The sequence below is a fragment of the Hypanus sabinus genome, chromosome 1, assembly GCF_030144855.1.
Source record: "Hypanus sabinus isolate sHypSab1 chromosome 1, sHypSab1.hap1, whole genome shotgun sequence".
Classification (NCBI taxonomy): Eukaryota; Metazoa; Chordata; class Chondrichthyes; order Myliobatiformes; family Dasyatidae; genus Hypanus; species Hypanus sabinus.
The window spans coordinates 141,900,550-141,925,311 of record NC_082706.1 but is presented as its reverse complement, the minus strand read 5'-3'; the positions used below and the strand labels follow the sequence as shown (position 1 = coordinate 141,925,311).

Below are 24,762 nucleotides of genomic sequence, written 5' to 3'. Positions count from 1 at the left end.
CTGGGTCATTGAGGCATGCAAGCCTTCAAACCCAACAACGTTGCAGTCCTCTTGGAAGCATTGACTACCTGCACTGTACCTCATCTGTGGCTTTTACACTTTACTCTGCATTCTGTTATTGTTTTAACTTGTTCCACCTCAATGCACTGTGTAATGAATTGATCTGTATAAGCAGTATGCAAAACAATTTTCTCCTTCCACTGTACCTTAGTGCTTGTGACAACCAGTACCCACTACTAATATGGTGGCCTGTAGGACTCGCCCCATAGCTACTGCTAATAACAATGCTACGCAAATTAGCAAAAACTGCTTTGTAACTCGACCTATTAACTCATCGGTTTTCAACCTAAAGATATTTCTTTCATTTTTTTCCATCCCTCCTGTTGAGTATTCGATATCTCAGTTATATTTGAGTCATCTTGTATACATAGATGATTAAGCATTTCTGTTTAATTCATTACTTATAAGCAAATTGCACGTCATCACATTACCATGATACCTGCATGCCTTGTTTAAAGTAAAACACAAAGTTACACTCACATTCAGACTCCTGTGTCCAAAATGTTTAAAATTTTGAAGTTATAAAATATAACACCTTCTACTACAAATTAACTTGTTTTTGCTTTCTCCTCTCTCAGATCTAATGGGGGATCCTGGGCATAAAACATTAACTGTCTCTTTCCCCTTCCCCCCCCCCCCCCCCCCCCAGATGCTGCTTAATCTTCTGAGTGTGCCCAGCATTTTCTGTTTATATTTCATGTTTTGCAAACCCTCTCAGGGCTTTCATTTCCAAATGGTGTGAGCAAGGTTTACACTGGCTGGTCCATTGACATCAAGACAAAGAGACTATAGTACATAGGAACAGAATTAGGCCATGTGGCCCATTGAGTCTCCTCCATGGCTGATTTACTTTCACTCTCAACCCCATTCTGTCTTCTACCCGTAACCTTGGACAACCTCATTAATCAAGAACCTATCACCTCCACTTTAAATATGCCCAATGACTTGGCCTCCACAGCCATTTGCGGCAATGAATTCTACAGATTCACTACCCTCTGGCTAAAGAAATTCCTCATCTCTGTTCTAATGAAACAGCCTTGTCTTCTGAGGCTGCTTCCTTTGGTCCTAGACTCTGCCACAATTGAAAACATGCTCTTGTCTGCTCTTTCAATACTTGGAAGATTTCAATGAGCTTCTTCTCACCTCCCCACCCTTTCATGTTTGCATTTATTTAAATATTTAAATTTAAGTTCCCCAGATACTAATGTAGATTTCGAACTCTGGCACATTCCAAAGTTATATGGCAAATAAGGGTTAGAAAGTTGTGGCACTGGAACAATGACAACACTTGTGGGCTGCCCCCAGCAAACCTTGGACTGTGTTGGTTGTTGATGCAAACGATGCATTTCACTGCATGTTTCCATGTCCATGTGACAAATATAGTTAATCTTTATCTTCTCTTTTGTAAAGAGAATCTGATGTGAAAGTGAACTAGGTCTGGCTGAGCCAATCCACATGAACACAGGATATATCCCGTACCTGATCATATCCATATGGTCGCTGCTGCTGCTGCTGCGGTGGACCAGGTTGGGGTGGTCTGTACCCTCCATACTGCTGCCCCTGACCCTGGGGATAGCTGGTGTACTGGCCAGGAGCTCCTTGTGAAGGACCTGGAAACAGAAGAAGCAATCAAAGTATTTATTGCATACGACCCTGGCCTGATGAGTCTACTTGGAGACTAAGCCCTCTAGCCCTGCCTGTCAGAGAATTTACACCATGAAAGGAGGCTGTTCATCACAATGCGTCTACACTGGCTCAATTGAGAAGCAACCCAATAAGCCCCACTCCCCTGTCCTTTCCCTACCGATCTGCAGGTTCTTTCCTTACCAGCTTTCTCTTCAACACTTAGTTGCCAAGTTGTGGAACCCTCCTCTGCAGATGCCCAACCTCAACTCTTCACTGCAATAGTAAACTTTTCCTTGGGTTATTTTTGCTTTCCTTTTACTTTACTTTATTGTCACCAAACAATTGATACTAGAGCGTACAATCATCACAGCGATATTTGATTCTGCGCTTCGCGCTCCCTGAAGTACAAATCAAAGTAAATATAATAAAAATTTAAATTTTAAATCATGATTCGAAAATAGAAAAGGGAAAGTAAGGTAATGCAAGTCAGCTCCAGATATTTGGAAGGTCCGGCCCAGATCCAGGTCAGGATCCGTTCAGCAGTCTTATCACAGTTGGAAAGAAGCTGTTCCCAAATCTGGCCGTACGTATCTTCATGCTCCTGAACTTTCTCCCTGAGGGAAGAGGGACAAAAAGTGTGTTGGCTGGGTGGGTCGTGTCCTTGATTATCCTGGCAGCACTGTTCCAATAGCGTGTGGTGTAAAGTGAGTCCAAGGATGGAAGATTGGTTTGTGTGATGTGCTGGGCTATGTTCATGATCTTCTGCAGCTTCTTCCGGTCTTGGACAGGACAACTTCCATACCAGGTTGTGATGCACCCTAGAAGAATGCTTTCTACGGTGCATCTATAAAAATTAGTGAGGGTTTTAAGGGACAGGCCAAATTTCTGAAGCTTTCTCAGGAAGTAAAGGCACTGGTGGGCCTTCTTGGCAGTGGACTCTGCTTGGTTAGACCGTCAGGTCATTTGTAATATTCACCCCGAGGAACTTAAAGCTTTTGATCTGTTCCACCTGTGCACCACTGATGTAGATGGGGTCATGCAGTCTGCTACTCCTTCTGAAGTCAACAACCAATTCCTTCGTTTTGCTGATGTTGAGGGATAGGTTATTGTCTTCTCACCATGCCACCAGGTTCTTAATTTTCTCTCTGTACTCAGACTCATCATTACCCAAGATACGGCCTACAATTGTGGTGTCATCAGCAAACTTATATATTGAGTTCGATGGAAACTTGGCTACACAATCATGGGTGTACAGTGAGTACAGCAGGGGGCTGAGTACACAGCCTTGTGGGGCACCGGTGCTCAGAGTGATTGTAGAGGAGAGCTTGTCCCTTATTTTTACAGCCTGGGTCCTGTCTGTGAGGAGGTTGAAGATCCAGCTGCAGATCTGAGTGCTAAGACCCGGGTTCTGGAGCTTAGGAATCAGTTTATTTGGAATGATGGTATTAAAGGCAGAGCTATAGTCAATGAAAAGGAGCCTTACATATGCGTCTTTATTCTCCAGGTGTTCTAAGGAGGAACGTAGTGCCAGAGCGATGGCATCTGCCGTTGACCTGTTGCTCCAGTAGGCGAATTGCAAAGTGTCAAGGTTGACCAGTAAGCTATGGTTGATGTGTGCCACAACCAATCGCTCGAAGCACTTCATAGCAATTGATGTCAGAGCCACAGGTCGATAGTCACTCAGGCATGTCACCTTGCTTTTCTTCAGCACCTGGATTATCGTTGCCTTCTTAAAACACGAGGGGATCTTAGACTGAAGCAGGGAGCAGTTGAAGATGTCAGCAAACTCTCCAGCTAGCTCACTTGCACAGGCCCGGAGAACCTGTCCCAGGACGCCACCTGGGCCCGTCGCCTTCCTTGGATTTACCTTCAGGAATGCTCTTCTAACGTCTTCCTCGGTGACGATGAATCTCGAAGCCACCAGGTCTGGTTCATCCAGAGGGGGCGGGACGTTCCTCTTCTGTTTGAATCTTGCGTAGAATACGTTAAGTTCGTCAGGAAGAGAACCGCTACAGTTATTGATATTCCCAGCCTTTTCTTTGCACCCAGTGATCTCATGTAGACCCTGCCATAGTCTACTGGTTAGCCTGGGCTTCCAATTTGGCTCAATATTGCCTCTTGGCGCCCTTAATGGCTTTCCGGAGCTCACGCCTGGATTCCGTGTAGCGACTGGTATCCCCGGACCTAAAAGCCGCAGCTCTAGCCTTCAAAAGGAACTGGACCTCATAATTCATCCAAGGTTTCCGGTTAGGGAATACCCGGATCGTCTTGCGAGACATACAGTCCTCTGTGCATTTCCAGATAAAGTCCGTGACAGCTGAGGCATACTCATCGAGGTTAGCTACCGAATGCTTGAATACTAACCAGTCCACTGATTCAAAGCAGTCACGGAGGACCTCATCCGTTTCCTCTGTCCAACGCGACACCACTTTTGACACTGTGACCTCCCGCTTCAGTTTCTGTTTGTAAGCTGGGAGGAGGAGTAGGGCCTGACGGTCCGATTTTCCAAAGTGAGGTCGTGGGATGGAACAGTAGGCATCCTGGACCACACTTGGGAGTGGGCTTGCCTTTATTAGTTGAGACATCAAGGTCAAGAGTCAGGAAGTTATGTTGCAGTTTTATAAAAGTCTGACTAGGCCGTATTAGAGTATTGTATTCAATTCTAGTTGCTCCCTTTTAAGAAGGATGTGGAGACTTTGAAGAGGGTGCAGAAGTAGTTCACCAGGATCCTGCCAGAATTAAAGGGTATGAACATTAGGGAAAGGGTGGACAAACTTGAGTTGCAATTTTGGGCCCCTCATCTAAGAGGGGATGTGCTGACATTGGAGAAGTTTCAAAGGAGATTCAAGAGAATGATTCTGGAAATGGAAGGCTTATCGTATGAGGAGTGTTTGATGGATCTGAGGCTGTACTCACTGGAATTCAGAAGAATGAGGGGGCAGGGATCTTATTGAAACCTATCAAATGTTGCAAGGCCTCAATAGAGTGGATGTTTTCTATGGTGGGGGAGTCCAAGACCACAGGACACAGCCTCAAACTAGAGGGATGACCATTTAGAATGGAGACCAGGAGGAATTTCTCTAGCCGGGGATTATAAATATGTGGAATCCATTGCCACAGGTGGCTGTGGAGGCCAAGTCATTTGGTACCTTTAAGCTATGGGTTGCTAGGTTCTTCATTAGTCAGGGCATGAAGGGTTGTGGGGAAAAGACAGGAGATCAGGGGTGAGAGAACTATTGATCAGCCATGATGAAATGGCAGAGCAGACTCTATAGGCCAAATGACTGAATTCTGCTCCTGTATCTTGTAGTCTACATGCATTTCAGGTGAGAGGGTGTAGGCTCAAAGGAGGTGCGCAAGACAAGTTGTTTTTCTTTATTATTAAGTACACAGAGTGTTGGGTGCCTGGATTTTCTTGCTGGGGTTGTGGTGGAGGCAGGCACTAAAGACATGTTTAAGAACGTAAATGCAGAGAATGGAGGGATACAGATCTCATGTAATTGAAGAGACAAACTTAATTCGAACCACACACATAATGCTGGAGGACTTGAGCAGGTCAAGTAGCATCCAAGGAGGAAATAGTTAATCTTCTAGGTTGAGACCCTTTATCAGCTGAAATGGCAACTCTTTATTTCGCTCCACAGATGCTGCCTGACCTGCTGGGTGTCTGTGTCTCTCAAAATTTGCAGCATCTGGAGAATCTCTTTGGTCTCTGAACCCAACTATTTGTTTAATCAGTTTGGCACAAAATTGTAGGTCAAGGGACCTGTTCCTCTGCTATTGTATATTCTAATAAGTTCAAAAATACCTTTTAAAAAAGTAGTCGTAGTTGTTCACCCCCAAGGTCACAATCCTCACTCCCACCTTACCCCCGACAGTTTAAAGCTCTCCATCCTAGGAAAAAACTCTTAGTATTTGCTTTCAGCTTCCAGTTTATTTCACCAGTGCCTTGACTACCATCTTGTGAGAGAATGGCAGGGATTGTACTAGACAATAGACAGGAAAAGACAGTTCGTGCACAGGATACCTCTGTGAGCTTTGCAGTTTGCATTTACTCACTGGCTGGGATCTGCTGTCCATCACTCAAGCAAGTGACCCAATTATTTTGTGGACAGTGATCTTAGTGGCTTGTGTAAGAATGTTACAGTACCAGTGATAGGGGTTCAATTCCCCCCAATGCTGTAGAAATATGTATGTTCTCCACATGACCACATGGGTTCCCTTTGGGTGCACTGGTTCCCTTCCACATTCCAAAGATGGTATGGGTTAGAGTTAGTGAGTTGTAGGCGTGCAACGTTGACGCTGGAAGTAGAGTGACACTAACGGGCAAGTCCTCAGACTTTGTTGATTTTTGATGTAAGCAATGTATTTCACTAATGTATATGTAACAAATTAAAAATGCAACTCCATAATTACACATTGCTTTTTGTCTAGACTTACAAAATGACAGACTGGGCAAGGGCATCAACCCTCCTTCTCTAAAGAATTAGAAAATGAAAACCAGATGGGTTTCTGAAAAGAACAGGATATTCAGGGTCACCAATACAGGTACTTCCTTTGAAAAACTCTTGGATCTAATTCAATTCAAATTCAATGGCTCAGTGGTTTTCTGGTTCCTGGCAAAACTAGGCCAAATCTTCACTGTGCCTAGTGGTTATAGCATCGTAACTGAAGACTTGCAGACCCCTGCTGCTATTGTACCCACCCTGCCCCTCACACTGACCAAATAAGACCTCTGTAGTGGGGCATTCCTAACAGTCATGTTCTCTGCACCTAGCATCTGTTTTTGACTGAGATAAACAAAGCTTTACAGTATTGGTACTGGTGGTCATTTCCTGCCGCTGCTTGTAAGGAGTTTGTACATTCTCCCCGTGACCGCATAGGTTTCCCCTGACAGTCCCAAAGACATACCAGTTGGTAGGTTAGTTGGTTGTTGCAAGCTGTCCCATGATTAGGCTAGGGTTAAATTGGGTGTTGCTGGCCAGTGAGGTTCAAGGGGCCGGAAAGGCCTACTCCATGCTGGATCTCAATAGATACATAACAAGGGGTGATTGATAAGTTTATGGCCTTAATTTTAGGAGTCAATTTTAGAAAAAACCTAGCACATTTATTTTTCAACATAGTCCCCTCCTACATTTACACACTTAGTCCAACGGTCATGGAGCGTACAGATCTTGGACCTCCAGGAAGTGTCCACAGCTGGGGTGATTGATAAGTTCGTGGCCCAAGGTAGAAGGAGATGAGTTATACAACTCTCGTTACATGCACATGCAGGTCAACTCTTTTGAGTGATTATGCAGAAAGTTTGAAGTTAATAACTCATCTGCACAGTGACGCAAGTGAAGGTGATTGTGAAGTAGAATTTGTTGTGAGTAGGGGTTGGTTCAATCGTTTTAACTGACACTAAATAAGAACCGTATGTACCTGTTCGGACTTACCTACAAATTCGACTTAAAGACCGACTTAGATATGGATCTGGTTCGTAACCCAGGGACTGCCTGAGTTTTATATAGGCAAATGAATGAAAAAGATTGGAGGGTTATGGGTTGGGTATGAGGGAAGGATTGGATTGATCATGGAATGGATTAAAAGGTTTGTACCACATCATGGGCCACAAGGTCTGTACTATGCTAGCTCCAGTAATTGTCAAGTCCAGAGGTCGAAGACTAAACTCTGCAATCCCAGAAGTCGAGGCCTGAAGGTCAAAGCCCTTGAGCCAGTCAGATGTCTGCAAGACCGAGCAAGAGACCATTGATGGAGGTCCAAAGTCTGAGAGTCCGGAGCCAAGGACTAGTGATCAGGGGCCTGTCCTGGGCTCAGAGGTTTGACTGTGGGAAAGGAGCTCGTTTTGTTGCTGCTGCTCACGTTGCTCTGCTGAACATATTGAGCATAGGAATATTAGCACCAGAATATGTGGCGACACTTGCAGGCTGTCCAAGCACATCCTTAGGTTGTTGGTCGTTAATGCAAATGAAGTATTTCACTGTATATTTTGATGTACACATAAGAAATAAATGTTCTTGTTCTTATCTGAAGAGCACACTCAAACCCACAGCTCAAAAATCGCCAATTTTTAAAATCCCTCAGATACACTCTTTGTAGAGACTGAGCAATGCAGATTGTGGCCTTAGATTAGTGTTGTTTATGGGTGAAAAAGAGTGACAGATTGTTCAGATCACTGACTTTTGTTTTAAGGTTCCATGCTTTGCCATCGCATGCTGGGACAGATTTATGGTCACTGCCGGGTTAAATACTCCTCTGGCTGATTCAATTCCTTGTGTGTAGTTCTGCTTGTTGTGCTATAGGAAGAAAGTGATTAAGCATCAGGAATGCAGTCTCTACTGTTGGGGTTTGAGTTATAAGAGAAGATTGAATAGGCTGGGACTGGTTTCCTCAGAGCAAAGGAGGTAGAGGGGTGGTATTATCAAAGGTAAGGGGGATATTCTGTTTCTCCACCCTCCCTCCCCCCCCCCCCCCCCCACAGGACAGCAGATTCAAGAATCAGAGGACAGATTAAGGTAAGAAGGAAAAGATTTAAAAGGACTTGAGGGGCAAGTTTTTCCACACAGAGGGTGGTGGGTTTCTACAAAGAAATGTCAGCAGAGGCAGATACAAGTTATAATATTTTAATGGTTTTTGTACAGTTACATGGATGGGAAAGGCTGAAAGGGGTACTTGCCAAATACTGGCCATAAAATTCTGCAGATGCTGGAAATCATGAGCGACACACACAAAATGATGCAGGAACTTGGCAGGTCAGGCGACACTTATGGAGGGAAATAAATGTTTTGGGCTGAAGGACTGGATTCCATGCTGTACAGCTAAAATATCTTGTTCCCTATCGACTATCGAATGCACACTATAACTGGTACGAGACACTGGCGAGGCCACATTTGGAACAGCGTATTCAATTTTAGTCACTATGCAAAAAGAAAGATGTCATTAAGCTGGTCCGAATTACTTACCATAGCCCTGCTGCTGTGGAGGGTAACCTTGCTGTGTTGCATACTGCTGCTGGGGGTAACTCTGCTGCTGTGGGGGCCCTTGCTGGTAGGCATCTTGCTGCTGCCCATACTGTGGGTTACCTGCAAGAGACACGCGGCACAAGCATGAATATCCACCGACAGTGCACCAGTACACATCAGGGAGCTCAGCTCCATGGGTGAAGCAGAGACAAGGACCTTTAGCAGTGAGAGTTGGGTGTGGGAGAGGAGGGAGAAGTGGGAGCAGGAATGCAAAAAAGTCAGGAAAATGAGAAAGCTTCCAAACCAAACCAAAAGGAGGCCATACAAATTTGCAGGCCAAGCAACATTTTACATTTTGCATTAACCCTGCAAGTTGCAACCAAATTTTACACTTGCTGCAACCGAACAGTTAGAAAAGCTACACTAAAGGGGAAAATAAACACCATAAAAGACCAGTACAGAGCACAGACTAGCTAAATAAAATAAAGTCAACAAGCAGATTTCACTTTGGTGCTGTGTACTGAGTTACTGACTCAACATCTGTGTGAGTGTTAATCTTTTTAAAGATTTTGTATTAAAAGCACAATATGTATTTAGGTTTTCAAAGCAGTATTGAAGTTAGAAGTGTTAAAACTACCCATTATAAGCATTGGTAAAAAGAATTAATTCTGAAGCTACATAGTCCTTAGATCAATCAGCACCTAATGCTCTACCAGAGCTTTGCAAGGTGAGGGGTCGGGTGGGGAAGGTTGAAGGTGAGGTTTGATTAAGCAGTTTAGGGCAAACCATGTGTGTGTAACGTGAAGGTATATTTTTTTTTATATACCTCCTTCGTAGTAATGTTGTAAGGGATCCTCGTAAGGCCTTTCAAAGGCCTGCTCAGGATACGATGGATGCTGGTAACTGTAGTCATTACTGCCTACATCAAACAGGAAAACAGTTAATGGCTTTTCAACTACAAGCCCACAATATTTCAAAAGTAAATCTGGAGAACAAAAAAAACACGTGAAAATTTAGCAAGCGCTTTTTTCTGAAGATTCCTGTGCAGTCAGGTTTCCAATGAAATGTAAACTATGTCAAAAGCCATTCAGTTACCACTGCTTGTCCCCGATCTACAGGTACTGTACTGATGAACAGAGCAATGTTAATTAATGAAGGCAAAGTGCAAATCCCAAAGTGTTCAGACCCGTTCCTCTGCCAGAGGTAGGGCAATGCCCTTCAAGGTTTCTGTTGGTACAGAGATGTACTCCTGCTTTGGTCATGACTGATATTTCTCCTGTCCCATACGATACCCCATCTGGTTCTCAATCATTCATGGGATAAGAGTGTGGTCTGCAAGCCAACATTTAAAGCCCATGCCCCAAATGCCCCTTGAGAGGTGTGCGGTCGAGCTAACCCAATGAACTGCCAGAGTCACTGTGTGCTGCTGGGAGAGATTTCTGGAACACGGACACAGGAATGGCTATATATTTCCAGGCTGAAATACTGAGTGATTTGGAAGGGAAGCTGTTGGTGGCAGGGTAATAATCATTCAGCTGAAGGCTTTGTCCTTTTCAGTTACAGAGAGTTGGTGGGTCTGACAGAGTGTTGCTGCAGGAGATTGAGCAACTTCATTGCATTTTGTAGATAGCATGCAATGAAACATGGTGACAGTATGATTAATGTAGTCAGAGTAGCAGCAAGAAAACTTGTCAGCTGATCAGAAAATACAACACATCACACAGCAAAAGTGGCTGAAAGGGAGGAAAAGGGAATGTGGAATGGAGTCCTTACAGGGAACAGGATATGAGGAAGTTCAGTCAAGATAGCTGTGGAAGTCTGTAGACTTCAATCAAATTTTTGTGACCAGCTTACAAGGAAACAGGAAATCCAGAAAGAGTCTGTACGATATAAGACATTGCAGAATTAGACCATTCGGTGCATTGTCTGTTCTGCCATTCCATCATGGCTGATTTATTATCCCTCTCAACCCCATTTTCTGGTCTTCTTCCTGTAACCTTTACCACCCTTACGAATCAATAACCTATCAAGATCCATTTGAAATCCACCCAACGACTCGGACTCCATGGCCACCTGTGGCAATGAACCCCACAGATTCACACCCTCTGGTTTAAGAAATTCTGCATCTGTTCTGAAGGGACATCCTTTTATTCTGAGGCAGTGCCCTCTGGTGCTATAGGAAACGTCCACACCGTGTCCACTCTATCTAGGCCTTGTTTATACAGTAGGTTTCAGTGAGCTCCTCCCCCCAACCTCCTATTCTTCTAAACTCCAGTGACTACAGGCCCAGGGCTATCAAACATTAACCCTGTCCTCCCCGGGATCATTCTTGTGAGCTTCCTCTGGACCCTCTCCATTGCCAGCTGATCCTTTCTTAGATAAGCGGCCCAAAACAGCTCATAATACTCCAACTGCCATCTGACCAATGCTTTATAAAGCCAGTTAAATTCTTGTTTCTATATTCTAATCTTTGTATCGTCTGCAAACTTTTTAACTCACCCATCTACATTTTCATTTAGGTAACTGATATACCTCACAAACTGCTGAGGTCCTATTACGGGTCCCTGCGGAACATGATTAGTCAGGGGCCTCTAGTTAGAAGAAGCCTTACTGAACACCATCCTGTCTTCCACAGACCAGCCAATTTAGTTGGATCCCATGCATCTTAATCTTCTCGATGAACCTCCCGTGATGCAGGTTATTGTACTTGCCCCAATCACTTCCCCGAGCTGCTCATTCTACATACCCACTGCCCTGACTGTGGGAAAAGCTCTTTCTTGGGTTACGTTAAAAGCCTTTCCTCTTCTGTACTTTATAACTCCACGCAGAAATCTGCATCAAATGTTAGAACAGCGAATGGCTGCCATTGAACTTTGAGGTACAGCTGAGCTGGAGGCGGAGGTCAAAGCCAGAGGTTGAAGTCCTGAAGACGGGCGAGTCTGGAGACTGGAGTCCCTGGATTGGCTTGAATGGAGGTCAGAAGCCTGCGAGTCAGGGGGCAAGGTCTGGAAGTTGGAGGCCCGGAGGCAGCCTGCCCTGGGATTGGAAGGCTGCCTGCGTGTGTGAGTAGGAGGGCGAGAAAGGGACTTTGTTTTTGCTGTTGTTGTTCTATTATTGCCTTGCTGAACATTTGAGGCACATCATGTTAGCACTGGAATGTGTGGCTGCCTCCAACACATCCTTAGGCTATGCTCATTGTTGAAGCAAACGATGCATCTCACTGTATGTCTCAACGTAAGCAAATCTGAATCTGAGGTGAGGGTCTTCTTGTTCATTCTTGCTTGCTGTTTGTTTCAAAAGAAATGTTCTAGACCAACAATGCACTGGAATAACTGTTGTGTCACTCTGCCAAAGTCTAACGGGTTACAATCGACTGTCCCCTGGGAGCTTTTGCAGGAATTGGGAACCGAGTAAACAGCCACGAACCCGATGGAGGCAGTCCAAGTGAGAGAAAGACAGGAGAGTTGCTGGCTGGAAAACAAGCAGTGTGTGGAGAAGCCAAGGAAGGTGGAAAGAGTACAGCAAAAACACCTTGCATTTAGATACCAGCTTTAACATGCCAAAATAAACAGGAATCTATCACATTAAATTTCACCATGAGCCTTGTGTATTAGGGTACATAGAACCATGGCCCACGATGTCTGTGCTGAACACGGTGACAAATCAAATTAAATGCCTTCTGCCTGCAATGATCCACATTCCTCCATTCCCTGCATAGTCATATGTGTATCAGGTCCCTTCCAGGTACTCACCACCATGTAAAATTAACTTGCCCTACACATCTTCTTTAAACTTTCCTCCTCTCACCTTAAATGCTCTAGTGGATGGGAGAAAGCTCGGAGGCAGGCAACAATAAAGATCTTTTAAGAGGTGGGAGGCGGACAGATAGTTCCAGAGAAGACTGCTGTTTCCAAGGCAACTGAAGGTGCAATGATTAAAATTGGCAACAAAGAGGCCAGAAAGGCCAGAATCAATGGATTGCAGATCGGGTGGGGGGGGGGGGGGGGGGGGGAAGGTAAGTGTTGACCTTGAAAACAAGGTTGAGAATTTTACAACTTAAAAGTTTCCTGTTAATTAATAACCTTTGTAGGAGCACAGAGTAAAGAACAGAAAAAAAAACAGCTGAACATGTGGACTGGCTATGAGCCCACTAAGAAAGCAGAGATTTGAATACAAAAGAGCATAGGCCACTTGGCCCCTCAATCTTGTTCCATCATTCAACATGATTGTGGCTGATCTGCCCGACACTTCAACTTCTGTGATACCAATTCCTCGCTACCCTCAATTCCTTAATCTTTCAAAAACTATTCAACCTCCACTTGAAATACTTCTGTGTTAAATGCAAACTTTGCACGCTAAAATGGCTTTTAATCTGACTGCAGAATAAACTACCCTCCTGTCTGTGTATTGGCGCAATTATCAATAAGCATAATCTTAGTTCTTAAATCAGGATGGCTTCCAAATCAAGGAAAAAGCAATTCTAATCAGAGACACAAAAAACTGCAGATGCTGAAATCTGGAATAAATATGTTCTTACACCCCTCCTCAGTCTACAAATCACTTCCGATTCTTCCTCACCATTCTCTTTCTCCTCTTTATCAGGTCATCTCACCTCTGTTGAGAATCACAATGCAGGGTTTCAACACCAAGTGCTATAGTGCCTCCCTCCCCACTACCCAACAGCTGTTTATACCACTGAATATTCTTTTATAAACTACTTTCAAATTTATGGATGGATATGAACCCAAAAGCAACTCACTGTCCAATTTTGAGAAGCAGAATGTAGATTAAAGGAGAAATGTTCAGTGGCACAGCCGTAGAGACTTGGGTTCAGTCTGTGTCGAGAGTGCAAAGACAGGCAGGTTGGTAGGTTAATTAGCCACTGTAAAATGGGAGTTGATGAAAATGTCGTGGTGACAGATGGAAAGGGCAATGGCTGGAGAAGGAGGAATCTGATTAGAAAGATGAGTGGACCATGGGAGAAAAGGATAGAAAATGGACACCAGAGGGAGGACAGGCTGGTGAGGAGAAGATGTAAGAGACCATAGTGGGGAATCGAACAAGAGGAAAGGAGGAGGGGAAAAATATTTACCGGAAGTTGGAGAAATTGATGTTCATGCCATCAGGTTGGAGACTACCTTGATGGAACATGAAGTGTTGCTCCTCCAGCCTAAGAGGGGCTTCATTGTGGCAGAAGAGGAAGACACAGGCTAGTATGTTAGAATGGGAATGGGGATTGGAATTAAAATGGTTGCCACCAGGAAATTTCGCTTTTTGTGGATGGAGCTGAGGTGCTCAACAGAGTAGTACCCCAATCTATGCCGGGTCTCACCAATGTAGAGGAGGCCGCATTTGGAGCGCCCGACACAATAGCCAACCACAAAAGATTCGCAAGTGAAGTGCTGCCTCATCTGGAAGGACTGGTTCGACCAGTTTTCTTTTTAAACAGAAGATAGGATGGGAAGAGGTACAATTGGTATTCAGTAGGTTTACAAGATATCTGTACAGTTTGTGTCCAGAGATGGAGACAGAAATTGAGAAAGGAAAAAGAGGCTACAGGGAAATACAAAGGTGCTCCAAAACTCCGAACGACGACTGCTCTGCCCAAGACCACGAGAAATTGCAGTGCTGTGAACACAGCCAGTCCACAGTCAACCTCCCCTCCAGGCTCAACAACTCCGATCCTGCTGTCAGACTCATCAGTAGAAAGGGAATTGGAGTTAGTTTATTATTACCGCCACATGTACCAAGATACAGTGAAAAGCTTGGCTTGCATACTGTCCACTCAGATCAATTCATTACACAGTGCACTGAGGTAGAGCAAAGCAAACCAAACCAATAGCCATGCAGAATAAAGTGTAACAGCTACAGAGAAAGAGCAGTGCAGGTAGAATAGGTGCAAAATCATCAGAAGGTAAGGTGTGAGGTCAAGAATAAGTGAACTTCATCCTTACAATTTATTTGTCTAGCTGCCCTTTCTTTCTCACAGTAACACTACATTTTGCATTTTTACTTACTGTACAATGCTGATGTACTTCTCTATGAAATGATTTGGCTGGATGACACACAAAAGCTTTTCACTGTATATGTGGCAATAATAAAGTAATTACCAAATGGAATGGATGGGATGGTTCCCCTGGGAACTGGCTATGCATCCAGTGAGTGAAATGGCTTCCATCTGTGTCATCACAAGGATTGCTTCTCTGAGGTTATGATTGCATGAAGTTCTTTGTCTTGATTTCAAAGGGCTCTGAGTACATCTTGCCATAACTAAACAGACTTCATGAGCCCCATCTGGAATTGTGCATGCCATTTTAGTTTTCTTATCCAAGGATCATGTTACCAGAGAGGAAATACAGTGAAAGCACACCAGACCAACTCCTAGAATATGTGGAGATGGGATCAACTATGTCTGTGTTCTCAAGAGCTTATAAATCTGGGACAGGTTTGAAGCCTTTGGTGATGAGTGAGTTTGACCTTTCTGGCTTGTTTGTGAGGATTAATTCAGGTTTGCTTGGAATCCTGCTCCATGTGGCCCTATGTGCTCTCTTTCCACATGCTCCACTTCCCCCTCATTTACTTTGTACGTCTGTGAACGCGAGGTTAAAAAGCCCCACAGGTGATCATCAGGGAAGCAAAGCTATAAGCATTTTCAAACTTTTCTGAAATGAGCCAAATGCCTTTCTTGCTAAATATCTACGATCTTCTTAGGATAGAGGGTGGGGATGAGGAGGGGGAGTAGAAGAGAAATCAATCGAACTGTAGGCTACAGTGAGGCACTTTTCATAGAGAAATTGCTTCATAGAAGTGTACTGTCAACTGTCTATTGTACATGAATTATTTTTACGTTGATTATTATTCGGGGTGTTCGGGGGGTTTCCACTGTTGGAAGGACTGTTACTTATGCCCAACCCTTTTGGCCCTTGAGGTCAAAGAGTTGCACAGCACAGGAACAGCCCTTCGGCCTGTAGTCCATGCTGACTTATTTGCCCACAATAGGTCTGTATCCCTCTACACTTTGCCTGTTTGTCACTAAATTCCCAAATAATTGTATCTGATTCTATCACCTTCTCAGGCATGGTGCACTAGATATCCACCAGTCTCTTGTCCTTCAGATTTCCCTTTAGAACAACCATCCTTTGACTCAACCAAGTCACAGCCTTGAAGTTGGCTCAACTGAAGTTGGGGGCAGTTAGTTGGTCCCATGGCTGTGAGTGATATCTTGTAGATAAAAGTAATCTCTCTCTTGTACTCTTGAGAGTGCCTGAAGTAACAAATAGCCAATGAAGTACTTTGCAAGTGTTATAGAATCACAGAATTCTAGAATTCTTTAACATTATTATTGAATCGTCGTGTACACTGCATGGAAAAAGGCCCTTCGACATAACACAATCATGCCAAAATGGATGAGTGAGCAACTGTCTGTGATTAGGCTTAACAGTAGCTGCAACAGAATGGAGCAACAAAAAAAAAAATCATAGGCATGTATTACCATCAGGATAATATGGCTGGTTCATGCTCTCTGGGGTTCCCTGTCCATGATTGAACTGATCACTGTAGTACTCCTCCTGACCTGCAAACTGTTGGAGAGGACCTAGAAAAGCAATAGTCTCACATTAAGTGTAGTCTTTGCTGTTTGGAATTTGTTTATAGATCAATATATTTACACATAACACAAACTATATTTTTATAAACAGTTAACAGCATACATATGACTGGTTTTAAAAAAAGGATCATTTAGACATAATGTAGGATTACATTTGTCTTCTGCTTAATGTCATAGAGACAAAAACATTTGATTGTAATACTGGTACCACTCCTGAAAAAATGCAATGTGCCTATTAATATGCAGGAGGACTTCCACGTATAGTATACACACACACACACACACAAAAGAGGTTCCTTTCATTGCAATGCCCTGCATTTGTGTTAGTGGTTTCATCTCTTAATGTTTGTGTCTTGACATCAACTGAATGGAAGTGCTGTATTAGAGATTCAAATGAGCTGGGTTTAACCAGATAATTGTATGTTAAGGATTAGCTTTATTTGTCACATGCACAACGAAATGCATTATTTGCATCAATGACTAACACAGATCTAAGGATGTGCTGGAGACTGGCTACCTGCAAGTGCTGCCCAGCTTCTAGAACCAACATTGTATGCCCACAACTTCCCACACGTCTTTGAAGTATGGGAGGAAACCCAGGTGGTCACAAAGAGAACATACAAACTCCTTACAGAGAGTGGCGGGAATTGAACCCTGATTGCTGGTGCTATAAAGTGTTTTGCTACCCAAAACAGTACTGTGCTGCCTTGGTATTTGTTATTATTTTTCAAAAGAACAGACACCAGCCAAATAAAACTACTAAAACAGTAGAATTTTCCACCAAAGCTGTTTGCAAGAGAAAAACTTAATACCACAAGGAGGAACTTTTGTGAGATCAGATCATTAGCCACACCAACTTTGCCACACTGGAGTCTGAATAGTGCAAGATTTCAACCCAATGTGGAGTTACAGCGCAGAACAGGCTCTTCGAATCACAGTGCCTAGCAACCCACCAAGAATCGTAGGATCGCTATTGATTTGGGTCTGGAGACCCAGGAAATGAGAGAGAGATATGCGGAATGTCTTGACCTCCCCGGCGACATAAAAGCTACGGGAAACGGCCGTTGTCTCTTGGAGATGGACTTGTGTATTACAATACTGTGCTACGTGGAAGCCCTCAGGCAAAGTGGGCTGGTTGAGAGAGGGATTGCATCACCCCAACCTGATTGACATCCGAGACCCTGTGAGTCAGGATAAAAGAGGGTCTGTGGGAACAGCCCCTCAGATGCACCAGAAGAAACGCTAGCGATCCCATAATAGCGGAAGCCGATGGGAGGAGGCCACGTGCGTTCGGTTCCATTTGCCCCGGAACCGGTGGCCTTTACCACAGAAGAACGGCTTTTAGTTAACAACGGGGAAACCAACTCCCAACGACTCTTGAAGGGTTGACATCATAAAAGGGCTGGGCAAGTTTTAACCTGTCTTTCTCTCAAACCAAAACGCTGCAGCTTGAACAAACAGTGACTTTCATATTTCCATCGGACAATACATTATCCCCTAGACAACGATCCAGCTATTTCTTATTGATTATTATTATACCCGCACTTTTAGATTTAGTATTGATGACGTATATTATCTATATGTTTGCATTGATATTATTTTGTGTATTTTTATCAATAAATACTGTTAAGATAGTACCATCAGACTTCAACGGACCTCTCTATCTTTGCTGGTAAGTGACCCAGTTACGGGGTTCGTAACAGGAGATGCTGTCTTTTCGCTGAAATTTTAACCGAGGCCTTCTCATCTCTTCCAGATGCATGTGAAAGATCCCATGGTAATGTATTTGGAGTAAAAGCAGGAATACTCACTCTAGCAACACACATAAAAATACTGGAGGAGCTCAGCAAGTCAGGCAGCATCTATGGAGTAGAATAGACAGTAGGCATTTTGGACTGAAACGTTGACTGTTTATTTCCTTCCAAAGATGCTGCCTGATATGCCGAGTTTCTCCAGCATTACATGTGCGTTACTCAAGATTTCCAGCACCTGCAGAATCTTGTGTTTGTCGTCACTTTGACATTCCTGTCCCCACGATCATTCATAACAAAACTAAATGATGTGCTCTTGATCACAAAGGTAATTGTGGGAGCCCGTTGTGCACCTAGTGCAGTCCAATATTAACTGCTTGGTAACAACAACTATACCTCAAAACATTATGGAGCTCTCTGGGAGAGGAAGGGAAAATCAGAGATGTCACAGAAATGCTCGACAGCCTCAAATATGCAGATGATTTTAAACAAGTACAACAGATGCAAGCTGACAGAAGTACGTATTTGCTTGAGCTTTTCCTACAAGGTTTCATCCCATGCTTTCAAGTTCCACTAATCAATTAACAATTCATATAAGTGTAACCCCCTGGGTCGCCTCAGGCTCGCTCAGCTCGTTCTCGTCTAGGGGGAGCAGCCTTCGGCCCCGCCAAACTAGGTAATCAGCTGGTGTGGATGCTGTGTGAGGTCCCCGCCTCACCCAAAAACAGACAGTACACCATATGCGATTAAATGAGTACAATTTATAAAGGTTACTATAACTAAGTGATTAATAACGATACAGTATATATGAAGAGAAAATTAAAGAAAAGGCGCCAAACTTATCAAAGTCCAAACCACTTCGTGCACAGCCGTTGGAGCTCAATTTCTGAAGTCTTCTGGCCACCATTCGATCCTCTCCGAACTCCTCGACTCGCAGCTCAGGACCCTCCGAACTCCTCGACTCTCCAAACAGCTCAGGACCCTCCGAGTGGTCAACCAAGCACATCTAGCTTCATCCCCCCCTCCTCGGAGAATCTCCCGACCTCGGACCCCCCTTTGGGGTCCGATCCTCGCCCAGCTTAGAGCATTGCGTCCTCTCTCTCGACCCCCTCGCGCCGATCTGCCCAAAAGCCCGTCAACAAAAGCTTACAGACTCAGAAGAAAGAACATTAATCCCCATTTGGTTTACAAAGGAATACCATTCTCGTTATCAGTAAATTAGCATTCCTGCTAGTTAACAAAAAGAAGAAACCCTCTTTACACTCTCCCTCCACCAAATAAAAGTCATGTCCTCATGACTACTAAATAACTCGCCACCTTTCCTGCCAACACACCGTAACCCAAGCACAAACAGTGACATCTCCTCCCCACACAGTAACCCTCAGGCCCTGTTCCTCAGGCGCTACTTAGGCCAACTATCTGGGAGTTCCCTAACCCTTCTGAGGCCTCCGTACCCCCTCACCTAAACCCTTCAGGCTCGGACACAACTGGGGATACCTTGGGCCCACTACCAACTCCTCTCTCAACCTCTCACTCATGCCCCACACTGCACACAGCTAACCCTCCCCGCTACACCTGACTCAATGGGAGAAGGGCCAAAGATCTCTTCCTCAATCGAGGGAAAGTCAGCAAAAGGCAGCATGTACCACACATCCAGCACATCATCCATCGAATCTGTATTCTTCCTCATTCCTGTGATCGGTAGCTGCTGTTTGATCTTCTCCAAACGGAAACACGTGGCCTGCACTGCTCCCGCAGTCTCTTCAGCCTCCTGTTCAGTATTCACTGCACTTCTCTCCAGCTTTTTCTTCCTCATGACTTCTTCCAGATCAACTTTCAGGTTTTGCACTTCATTTGAACTGTCGATGGTCATCTTCAGGTTCCCTTCAAGCTTCCGCTTCTCTCTGCTGAGATTCGTCTGTAATTTCTTCACCTCCACAAACTCCCCTCTCTGGGTTCTCAGTTTGCTATTACCCTCAGTCAGACAACTTTCTTCATTCTCTCCAACTTGTAAGTCTTCCGAATGGTTCCAGATCACTTTCTCCAGTCTCTCCGTCTTCATTTCAAACTTGGTTCCGTAGAGACAGTCTCTCACGAGCTGCGACCTTCGCCAGCCCTGGCACGTGTCCCGAAAACACTTTAACTCGGTAATTCTCAGCTGCTCCTGCAACGACCTCACTTCATATTCTCCTGAGGCAAATCCAAACACCAAGAGATCATCCACATACACCAAAACTCCAAACGCCTCCACATCCCCTATGGTCTTCCACCTGCCCAGCAGGAAGGTTGCAAGGGCTCCAGATATGCCCTGTGGCATCTATTCGGACCCGAAGACTCCTAGGGAATTTATAACGGCCGTCTTCTCCTTGTCGGCCCCACTCATCGGGATCTGGCAACATCCACTCCTCAGATCCAGCACCTTAAACCATTTCGCACCACTCAGACAGGCCATCGCCTCTTCGGCCCTCAGGGCCATATTCTGGTCACTGACAGTGCGCCTCTTCAACGCAATATAATCCACACACACGCTGCCTACGTCTTCCACGGCTTCAGGGGCCAGTCGCCGCAACCTCTCTCTCTCCGAGGTGTCTTCAGCAGTCAACTCCCCTCCCTCGTGGTATTTCGCAGCGTCCACTAAGAGGATCTCACCCTCAGATACTTCCCCCAGGCCGTACCACCACTGGCTCTTGTTTGAATTCGGTATCGGCCCAATGCTGCTACACACGTCCGCACAAGCAGCTCGAAACCCTGGGTGCATCGACAATGTCTCCAAACAGCGCTCACCCACCTCCTCCAGGCAGGCCCCCAAGCGCACCAACAGGATATTGGTTCTCTCTAGAACAGAAACGCTGCCCGTCTCAACAGGGTCCGGACACATCAGCATTAACGATTCCTGAACCTCAGTCTCCTCCACATTTGCCTCTAAGAACTCCATTTTCACTGACCAACAACCGTCGTCTGGATAATCACCGGCACTGGTACCCCGAATCTCCAGTGTCCTCAATGTCGCCAAGGGTAAATGCTTCCAATAATGTTTATGAAACAAACTGTACAGCAACTTAACCGGTGCCCCGGTGCCGAGGATGGCTTTAACTTGACTTCCATCCATCCGTAACAACACCTGTGCGCATGGCCCCTCTAAGCCTTCAGGAATAGAGTCTGCTCCTTTCGGGAGTTCCTTGGTACATTGCTGGGAACGTGCTCCCCCAGAGACCCCAAGCCGTTCCCCCACTGGGCCTCCTCTAAGTTTCCCCGACATCTCTCGAATCAACGGAACAACTGATCCCCTTGACAGATCCCCTTGGCACCACAAGCAATTTATCTGCCCCCCTAGGCAAAAAGGGATACCCTAAAAACTTCCCACCAATCTCCTGCCACGGATATGATAAGCCCCCCAGCTGCGGCATTTGACTTCCAGTCAAACCACACGCATTTTCCCACACTTTCCCAGAACTGGCAGCGGTCACTTCGAGGTAATTGCGCCCAACAGTTCTTTCAAAGTCACCAGCCCGCCTACTCAAACTTTCAACCCGTCCCTGTCGCTTTTCCTCAGCCAAGCACTGCCACTCACCCAACAACTGAGAGGTCCGCTCCGCCCAGGCCTCCGCCCCTTTAGGGCTGGACGTTATTCCAACAACCGGGCGGAGCTCACCACTGCTGAAACATCCCAACCTGTCACTCCTCAATCTCCAAACAGTACGGACAACCCATGGTCCCACCACCATTTCGTCAGCACTAGTCGGAACTCGAACAACGACCTCGAGGCTAACAACAGCAGCCACCCCACCCAACACACAAAGCAATCAGCAATCACACACCCACAAAGGCACACCAGCTCTTCGCCGCAGACACAATTTAAAGAGGGTGATCACACAGCTTCCACAGAAATCAATCCCGGACGAGCACCCCACAATGTAACCCCCTGGGTCGCCTCAGGCTCGCTCAGCTCGTTCTCGTCTAGGGGGAGCAGCCTTCGGCCCCGCCAAACTAGGTAATCAGCTGGTGTGGATGCTGTGTGAGGTCCCCGCCTCACCCAAAAACAGACAGTACACCATATGCGATTAAATGAGTACAATTTATAAAGGTTACTATAACTAAGTGATTAATAACGATACAGTATATATGAAGAGAAAATTAAAGAAAAGGCGCCAAACTTATCAAAGTCCAAACCACTTCGTGCACAGCCGTTGGAGCTCAATTTCTGAAGTCTTCTGGCCACCATTCGATCCTCTCCGAACTCCTCGACTCGCAGCTCAGGACCCTCCGAACTCCTCGACTCTCCAAACAGCTCAGGACCCTCCGAGTGGTCAACCAAGCACATCTAGCTTCATCCCCCCCTCCTCGGAGAATCTCCCGACCTCGGACCCCCCTTTGGGGTCCGATCCTCGCCCAGCTTAGAGCATTGCGTCCTCTCTCTCGACCCCCTCGCGCCGATCTGCCCAAAAGCCCGTCAACAAAAGCTTACAGACTCAGAAGAAAGAACATTAATCCCCATTTGGTTTACAAAGGAATACCATTCTCGTTATCAGTAAATTAGCATTCCTGCTAGTTAACAAAAAGAAGAAACCCTCTTTACATAAGAAAATGTAACCCATGAAAACGTGTGTACATGCAGTGATAAAAGCTGTGAGTCTATCATGCTTATAGACTTACCTTGTTGTGCTGGTCTGTATGGGGGCATCTGTCTCTGTCCCATCATGTGATTTGCCTGGTTAACAGGATTCATCATGGCCATAGGGGGCTGGTTCGGATAATGTTGTCCTCCTCCCTGAGGCATATTGAACTGTGAGGCAGGAGGCTGCTGGTGCATCATTGGACCTGAAAGGCAGTTCAGTAGGTAACAAAGTACAACACAACTCAGCCAATCCAACAGACCATCTGCTGGAGGAACTCAGCAGATCAGACAGCAGGGAAAGGAATGGTCAACAATTCTTTCCCTCTCCCCAGCCCTGTCCCACAGATGCTGCCTCTCAACCTATTGAGTTCCTCCAGTCAATTGTTTGTTGCTCCCAATTCCAGCATCTGCATCTTCAACATTGTTTGCCCCAATGTGGAATTTGCAGACAAGTCATTTGGCTCCTCTGCTCCATTCCAGTAGATCTATTTACCTCCAGCCACCTTCCACACCCCTTTCAGGTCCTTCACCATTATTCAGTATTCCCATTCCTGCTTACTTCAAGGATGAAGCGTCACCAACACAAGTCATTAACTCTTTGCCTTCCCCACTGATGCTGATTGTCAAACCCCAGCACTTAATTCAGGAGCAACATACAAAATACTGGAAGAACTGAAGAGGTCAGTTAGCACTCTTGGAGGGAAGTGGCCTGTTGATGCTGCTTCTTGTCAAGGGCTTTGATCAGGATTGACGGCCATTTCCCTCAGTGGTTGTTGACTGACCCATAGATTTCCTCAAAGTTTCCAACATCTGCAGTCTCTCATGTCTCCACCTGTATTTCAGGAAAGTGACTTAAGAGTCTAAGACTAAAGCAGCATTTCACAACTTACTTCCTGGCTGGACTTATGACTTTGATCCTATTCCAATACTTGTCCATTGTCCTTGGAATCTGCCTCCTCCCAGCTCAGAAAATGTTGTAAAAAAACTTACATTTTCTTCCCCACCTTGAATTTCTTAGTAAATTAGTTGAAATCCATGCCCTGTGCAATTGGAAGTACTTATATCCTCATCTATTCTGTCCATCCCCTCAGTGACATGGAACTGGTTAAACTAGTTCTGCAACATCCCACAAACAAGAAAATCCAAAAGTACTTCCTAATCTCTCCCAGTGGATCATGCATTGCATAGAAAAGCAGCACACAAGCTGGCCATTCAGCCCAGTACTCAATGACAGCTTTAATGCTGCACTCAACTTGCCTGAAAGCAGTGACACAGGTAGACAGAGTAGTGAAGATGATAGTTGGCAAATTCTCTTTATCAGACAGGGTATTGAGTGCAGGAGCTCTGATTAGAAGGGGGAGTGGAGGTTAGGACAGATCAGTTGGGATGCCAAGCAGGCTGCCTCATCTTAGATCCTTGAATATCAAGGTTGCTGACTGCTCCTGATCCATTCCACAATACAACATCTTAAGCCAACTTCAACCAAAGCATCCCCTGCCCTCTGCTTCCTCATTGACTGTCATAATTATCGTGTTCAACTACATGGCCTCTCAAAGGTGGGGAAGCCCGGGAAATCTCCACTGCAAAGGTTTTGAGGCTGGATCATTGGGAGAATTTTGGAAAGATCAGAGATTTGAGGGCTCTGGGGAACTGGCACACGAGATGAGGCCAGTGTAGATCAGCCCTACATTAGCCTCATCTCGTGTAGGTGAATGTGTGTGTAGGTTTGAGGGACCGAATGGCCTGCTCCTGCATTCTCATGGCTCAGGCATCCTCCAGCACATGACCACCTCTCTGAAGTATTCCCCACTCCAAAATTTCAACATCACTGTGCACATACTCACTGATTTACAGACACATCAATCCCAATTTATTAACTTCCATCAAATGTGCCCAGATTACACCAGTCACCTACACACTACAGACAGCTTATGATATTCAACTCACTTATCAACCCATGTCAATGGGATATAGGATGAAATCAAAATCCCAGAGGAAAGCCGTGTGGTTGCAGGGAGCATGTACGAACTCCCCACAGATAGCACTCGAGCTCAGGATGGGACTTGTGAGTCTCTGGAACTTTGAGGCAATGGTTCTACTCACTCTGCAATTCCCTCTCTGACACTCTGTTCATTCGAG

The 24,762-nt window shown here is 45.2% G+C and overlaps 1 protein-coding gene across 6 annotated transcripts in view; it reads right to left on the bottom strand.

Annotated features, from left to right (window-relative positions):
- The window catches only part of ss18 (SS18 subunit of BAF chromatin remodeling complex), a 62,254-nt gene that overhangs the window by 12,409 nt on the left and 25,083 nt on the right, over nucleotides 1-24,762 (bottom strand). For 5 of the 6 annotated variants that reach the window (XM_059977482.1, XM_059977439.1, XM_059977447.1 and 2 more), the window contains exons 6-10: nucleotides 22,662-22,826; nucleotides 16,144-16,245; nucleotides 9,478-9,570; nucleotides 8,652-8,771; nucleotides 1,540-1,670 (exon numbers count right to left, since the gene is read on the bottom strand). In XM_059977482.1, coding sequence (XP_059833465.1) covers nucleotides 1,540-1,670; nucleotides 8,652-8,771; nucleotides 9,478-9,570; nucleotides 16,144-16,245; nucleotides 22,662-22,826 — 611 coding nt within the window. The remainder of the gene's footprint in view (nucleotides 1-1,539; nucleotides 1,671-8,651; nucleotides 8,772-9,477; nucleotides 9,571-16,143; nucleotides 16,246-22,661; nucleotides 22,827-24,762) is intronic. The other variant, XM_059977466.1, reaches the window with a different exon arrangement.